General features: G+C 45.8%; 1 protein-coding gene across 1 annotated transcript; it reads left to right on the forward strand.

The window, feature by feature from the left end:
* The first annotated feature begins 5,321 nt into the window (after positions 1 to 5,321).
* On the forward strand, positions 5,322 to 6,527 carry LOC136508086 (uncharacterized). Its single transcript, XM_066502702.1, has one exon. It carries the CDS (start codon positions 5,440 to 5,442, stop codon positions 6,130 to 6,132), a length of 693 nt encoding a protein of 230 aa, XP_066358799.1. The 5' UTR covers positions 5,322 to 5,439; the 3' UTR covers positions 6,133 to 6,527.

Genomic DNA, 6,527 nt, shown 5'->3' on the forward strand with positions numbered 1-6,527 from the left:
AACTTCATGAAACTTTTCCACGGGTCTAGATGGATGCATGTGGATGTAATGTATATGGAAGAAGCATGTTTAGCATTACTCTTGCATAATCTTAATAAGGGTCCATATGTAAGCATTTGTGCGTGGCCCAAGTTTAAGTTGGAGCTCCATCATGTAGATTTGATCTTGACACCTTGATTACCACTTGACATGTCATGTTTGAGCTCAAACCCATTGCTTAACTGGTGATAAACACCTGGGGTGTTACACTTGCACCGCACTGAGTTCGGGGCTCAAGAGCGGGGGCTTGGAGTCCAAGTTTGGACGGGGACCTAGACCCCATGACAAGAGGGTAATGGGTTGGTCCTGCTTGTGCCTGGGGTATAAGTGGGGCGTATGTTTTCGGGGTACCTAGCTGGGGGCATTGATTCGTGAATTGTCGGACGATCCAGTACAGCTTGTTTGGGGTCTAGCACCGTAGTAAGAACTAAAAAATGAAAGGTGAGGAAATGAAACTGATTGCTCAACTCTTGCTTGAAAGTAGAATAGGTGCTTACATAGAATGGTTAGAGAATAAATTAATCATGGTTGCTAATAATAACATAAATAAGGACTCACTATTAGTATTGCTTTCTGCAAAAAGGGAACTCAGCAACCCATAAAGCTTATCATATTCCTTGGAGTCGGGGAATTATTCCCACTAGTCGGATAAGTCTTGTGAGTACATTGTGTACTCAGGGTTTATTTACCCCTGTTGTAGGTAATGCTTGAGGAGTATCGTTGTGTGAAGGATTCTTCTGGTGGGCACAGATGGATCCTTGTTCATTATCGATAGATGTTTATTTTTAATTTCGTTGTTTAATATTCTGCACTCTGACTTTGGAAATGTAATAATGTAATTTTTAAGAACTCTGGATGTATGTAATGGATTAAGTATTGTAACTCGTTCTCATTATTTGATCCTTGGAGAAAAATGTGGATCTTTCGGTCTCTCTCTTGGGGTGTGCCCGATGAAAACCGCCATTGTAGCTTGCTTACGGGGTGTTTAGTGTCTGGTGGAAGACGAGCGCCTCCGAAAGTGTGTTATTTCGGACGGTTCTGCCACATAAACCATGTAGATCAAAAGTGCAACTAAACTAAATAGGGGGGTGTGGAGATGACAAGCACAAATAATTAACATTTAGCTAATTGGGAGTTAGTGGCCGTGCCCAAAGAGTATTGGGGCTTAGGCATCCCCAATCTTAAAGAGCTGAATGCCTGCTTGCTACGGTTCTGGATCAAAAGGTATAACCTAGATGACAAAAGGCTTTGAAAAGAGGTGATTGATTTTAAGTATAACACTTGTGAACGTAATATTTTTTTGTAGTTCTACAGTAGGTTCCTCACATTTTTTAAAAGTTATGATTTGGGCTGCTTCAGCAGGTTACAAATGGAAGATATGTAAAGGTAAAAGAGAAAATTACTTCTTGGCCCTAAACAAAAGTTCAACTTTCATCCTTGGCCCTTTTAGTTTTGAGGTTATTTATTTAATCTGGAACACAACTTTGGTTTCTTACTTGGCCCTTCCGTTAGATCCGCTTACTAATGGTGTTAAGTGGGGTATGAATTTGATGCTTTTACCCCTGAATGCGAGATGGCCAAGTGTACAGAGTTAAGTTTTGATATATCCATTTTGTGGATTATTTGGAATATTTTCTGGGGAATCTAATGAAATCTATTGGATTGGTTCATGTGCTAGGTCTCGGTGTGTTTCGTGTTATTAGAGTAGCTATTTGCTAAGAGCAACTCCAGGTATTTTTCTGTAATGAACTTGCTAAACCAACAAATTTAAAGAGTTAAGAAAATAAGTAGCAACCTTAGTTTATTTCTCTCTCTCTCTCCAATAGTAATGATTTTATATTGGGAACACCGGCTTTTTCTAACCAACCAAACCTTTTTTTAATAGTTTCGTTGTTTCTTATTGTTTTCTCACATGTAACCTTTTATTTTGTTAACTTACTCATGGGTCTAATTTACTCCAATCTCTTTAGAAAACCCCCGGATGGTGAGCAGATATAGAGTTACTCTTGACTCTGATGAAAACTTACGAGTTGAAAAAAATATTGGACAAACTTTTTTATTTTTAAAGAGTCTTTTTCACCAAATTATTGGGGAGGATTTATTTTCTTTTTTATGTTAAAAATCAAAATAGGAGGTTGTTTTACAAGACACATGGAGATCCTCTAATTAAGCGTGAATCCACTTGGGCCTAGGTCGTCGTCCAAGGCAGGGCTGGCTCGACGTGCTCGTACGAAAAATGGAGGATGACTCGCCGGCGAACACCCTGTTAGGAACAATGATAGATGATGAAGGGAATTTAGGGTAGAGATAGCAAAGGATTTATACAGGATTCAGAGAAAATCGGGGAAGAAGGTTCAGCGCGGAAAACACCTGCGAGAACAAGAGTTTATGGATTACTCCTGGTTTCACCGTTCAACGATTCCGTTACAGGTCGGCGGCTCCGCGGCTTAATTTTATGGCGACACATAGCGCCCCACACTGTCTGGATGGGCCCACTCGTCATAGAGTCGCTAATCAACAGGTCCATACGTCGTCAGCCACCACAAATACCTCGTCGTCAGATGCCAAACACCGCGCCTTCCAAGCCTTCTTGCGCCTGCGCCTACTCAGAGCTGTTTGATGTCATTACACGTACACCCACCCCGTACGACAAGATGGAATTAAATTAAACCGTGTGATGGTGTACGGCCACATGTTTCCCTGAGGAGTCAGTCACCTGTGCTAGCTGTACTAGTATGGAGTACGTACGTTACACGCTGAACCGGTCTTGAGGGAGAAGAGGAGACGAGACAGGCTAGGCAGGGGTAGATGTTGATGCTGATGCGTGATGTAACTGCAAACCCCGCCACTGACGACGGATGGGTTAGATTTGGATGGACGGATAGGCCTGATGGATCCACACCAGCACCACTGCGCCAGCACGGCAGCACCACACTCTCATCAAGCATGTTCGCTGGTGACAGACCTTATCAACTGGCCAAGAATATTTTCCTCCCGCAGCGAGCCAGCACCGGTCAGCGAATGTTTCGTCGCCCCCAACAAACTAACCAACCGTCCCCCATTTATGGCAGGCAGGCAAGGATAGGGTAGGTGGGCGGTGGGCAACCGCGGTTGGGCTACGCGCGTTCGTGCGGCGGGCGGATCGCCCCCGATGGACGGCTGGATCCGCCCCCATCCATCCGCAAGCGCACTGTGCTCTGTGCCCGGGACAGCCACAGACCCACAGTGCCACACCACGGGCAGGCATCGTGGGGATCGATGGGAGCACAGGCACAGGCACAGGCTGTGAAAATCAACACGGCCATGTCGGTCACCGTAGCGATTAAGTAACGATGACGACGAAATCTGCGGTCGCCGTATGTACGACGTGTAACAACGTGTGCCGACTTGGACACTTGACGAATCATGTCACTCATCAGTCATCACTGATTCCAAATGAAAACCGATCGACCCGAATTCGATCGAACTCCTCCCTGCAGCGTACAGTAATTAATAATAACGAAAAGATATTAGCGCAACCCCCCAACCACATCTACCCCTACTCTCTTGTCATCGCCTCCCCTTGCTTCCAAGTGAAGCAAAACAATTACCAACGCCATGTTCGCTTCGCTGAAAAGCCAGACTAAAAGTATTCTTCACTGATTTATTATGAAAAAAAAATAATATACTATAACTGATAAGTTCAAACGAACAGGACCGTAGCCTACACCACACTGCATGTGCCCAACCCATCTCTCTGCTAGTCTCCTATATAACCTCATTATCTATCTAATTAGAAACATATATTTCTCCACTTTTTTATTATAATGAATAATTTCAAAGAAAATAATTAGCAACAATTAATATTTTACCAACTATCCTTCATGCAAACTTAATCCTATTTTCAAAACAAAAAATAATATGAATGTTATTAGTAAAAAAACCTAAACCATACATAGTTCTAGATCTGGATCTAGATCTATATCCATAAAACTAACTAATAGTCCACTAAACTCAAGGAAGAACCACTAGATAAGTGTACAATCTTGTTACCCTAATTGATTTAACATAGTATCTTCAAAACGTTGGTCTAATTTGCTCTATAAATGGCTCAACCACCATAGAAGAGAGAGAGAATCAAAACTCTAATTATGCACTAACCTACCATTAAAACTTAACAAAAAGTTTGGAATAATATTTTCTTACCTTGTGCAACCTCCTCCACCAAAGGAATCAAAATCAAAACCTTCTCCTTAAAAACAATTTTTGAGAGATAACTTAAGGCCCTCTTCCTTTTTTTTGGGAGAAGAGGGCTGGGATACTTATAACTAAAGCACTAGTAGGGGTGCCTGAATAACCAGCTGCCTCTACAAATGGATCAGTAGAGGCGGCTAGTTATTCAGTCGCCCCTACAAATGGACTAGTAGAGGCGGCTGGCAGTGCCCCTGAAAATAGACTCATTTTTAGAGGCGGTCGGTAAAGATGGCCGCCTTAGTAGGGCCCGAGTGTCGGCTCTAAGGGGTGGCTCTTGAGTGAGCTTTCCCTACTGGAAAAATGAGACGTTGAAAGTGTAACGGTAGCGACGGATACTTACAGCGGGAGCTAGTCGTAACTTAGATCTTGTTTGATCCATTAGCTGTTATTAGCTAGTTTGGTCTAACTAATGAAATAGTTATTAGTTGGATACTCAATTAACAACTAGCTAAACTATTAGCTAGATTTATTTGGATCCAAGGAGATAATTATTAATAGCTAACTATTGCCTCCTTGATCTAAACAGGGCTGTAGTGTATATTGGTGTATTGTACCACCCTCTGTGCTATATTATAGGTTGTTTTGGGTTTTCTAGATACATAGTTTTTATTATGCACCTAAACATACAATATATCTAGATATATTAAAAGTCATGTATCTAGAAAAACTAAAACGATCTGGAACCTAGGGAGTGGATTAAGTATTACAACGTTATTACCGACTTGGACACTTGACCTGTACGTTCATCACTCACCAATCCAAATCCAAAATGAAAACCCAACCAAATTCATTCTCCATCCAATCCAACCCTAATGAAAACACACTGCAACCCCCAACCACACCCCCCTGCTCTCTTGTCGGCTCGCCTGCCTTGCATATGCTTTCATCCCTCCAAGCAAAGCAGATGCGAACCCAAATCCAGTGAGCTGCTAGGTTTTTTTTTTTTTTTTTGCGAATCCAGTGAGCTAGCTGGGACACTCGCTCTCTTCAATTCGCACCCTTCTCGCTCTCCCTGGTACTTAGTGCTAGTCCTATATAAGCCCACGCACCGCGTGCTCCCTTCTCCAAACACGCAACACTCGCCTCCTCCTCCTCACTTCTCACTCCACCACTCTCTCCAACCAACCAACCCACAGTCCCACACCTACAGCACCGACGCCGCCGAAGATGACGCTGACGATCCCGGACGAGGTGCGCGCGAAGGCGGAGATCTACCTGGGCGACGCGGCGGGGCAAGAGAAGACCCGCCTGCTCCTCCACGAGACGGGCCTCCCCAGCGGCCTGCTCCCGCTGCGGGACATCATCGAGTGCGGGTACGTGGAGGAGACGGGCTTCGTGTGGCTCAAGCAGCGCCGCAAGGTGGACCACTACTTCGCGAAAGCCGGTCGCCACGTGTCCTACGGCGCCGAGGTGTCGGCGGTGGCCGACAAGGGCCGGCTGAAGAAGATCACGGGCGTCAAGGCCAAGGAGATGCTGATCTGGGTCACGCTCCACGAGATCTGCGTCGATGACCCGCCCCAGGGGAAGCTCCACTGCAAGGCGATCGGGGGCCTGTCGAGGAGCTTCCCCGTCGAGGCGTTCGAGGCCGACGATGGCCGCGTTGTTGTTCCCAGGAACGTCGGTGGCCGTGCTGCTGCCGGCAACGGCAACGGCAACGGTGCTGCTGCGGAGGAGGTGGAGAAGAAAAAGGAAGCGGCGGCGGAGGGGGACGAGAAGAAAGCGGCCGCCACCGAGGAAGGGAGCAAGGATGGCAAGGACGCCGCCGCCGCCGCCGGCGTCGACAAGGTGGAGGAGAAGCTCAAGGAGATGAACACGGGGGACCAGGTGGTGCACGACGAGGGGGTGGCCGCCAAGAACTGATGGGTGAGCGATGACCGACCCGGCCGCCGTACGTGCACGGTGCACCTACCCACCCACCCACCGGGCCGGGCGCCGGCGGCCATGGCGGCCATCATTTAATTTAATACTATAAATAATGTGTCCTTCGCGTTCGTTCGTCCACAGCCACGGAGCTACCACCACACGCATCGTCAGAGGAACTGAAGAAAAAACACAAATTAAAGAGGAGGAGATTTACTCATGTATCCATCGGAGACGACGAGCATATTAATCGAGAGAGACGGCAGAGCTGCTCGATCGATAGGTGCTCGATTTTCTCCAGAATAATCCACGCCCGCATGTACGATCTGTTATTTATTATTTTACTTCTTCTAAATTTCCTGCTGCTGTTATTATTAAAACTCGCTTAAGATTAA

The sequence above is a fragment of the Miscanthus floridulus genome, chromosome 15, assembly GCF_019320115.1.
Source record: "Miscanthus floridulus cultivar M001 chromosome 15, ASM1932011v1, whole genome shotgun sequence".
NCBI lineage: Eukaryota > Viridiplantae > Streptophyta > Magnoliopsida > Poales > Poaceae > Miscanthus > Miscanthus floridulus.

Bases quoted from the DNA above. Each gene is read 5' to 3' on its own strand.
- LOC136508086 (XM_066502702.1), top strand. From the start codon at position 5,440: ATGACGCTGACGATCCCGGACGAGGTGCGCGCGAAGGCGGAGATCTAC.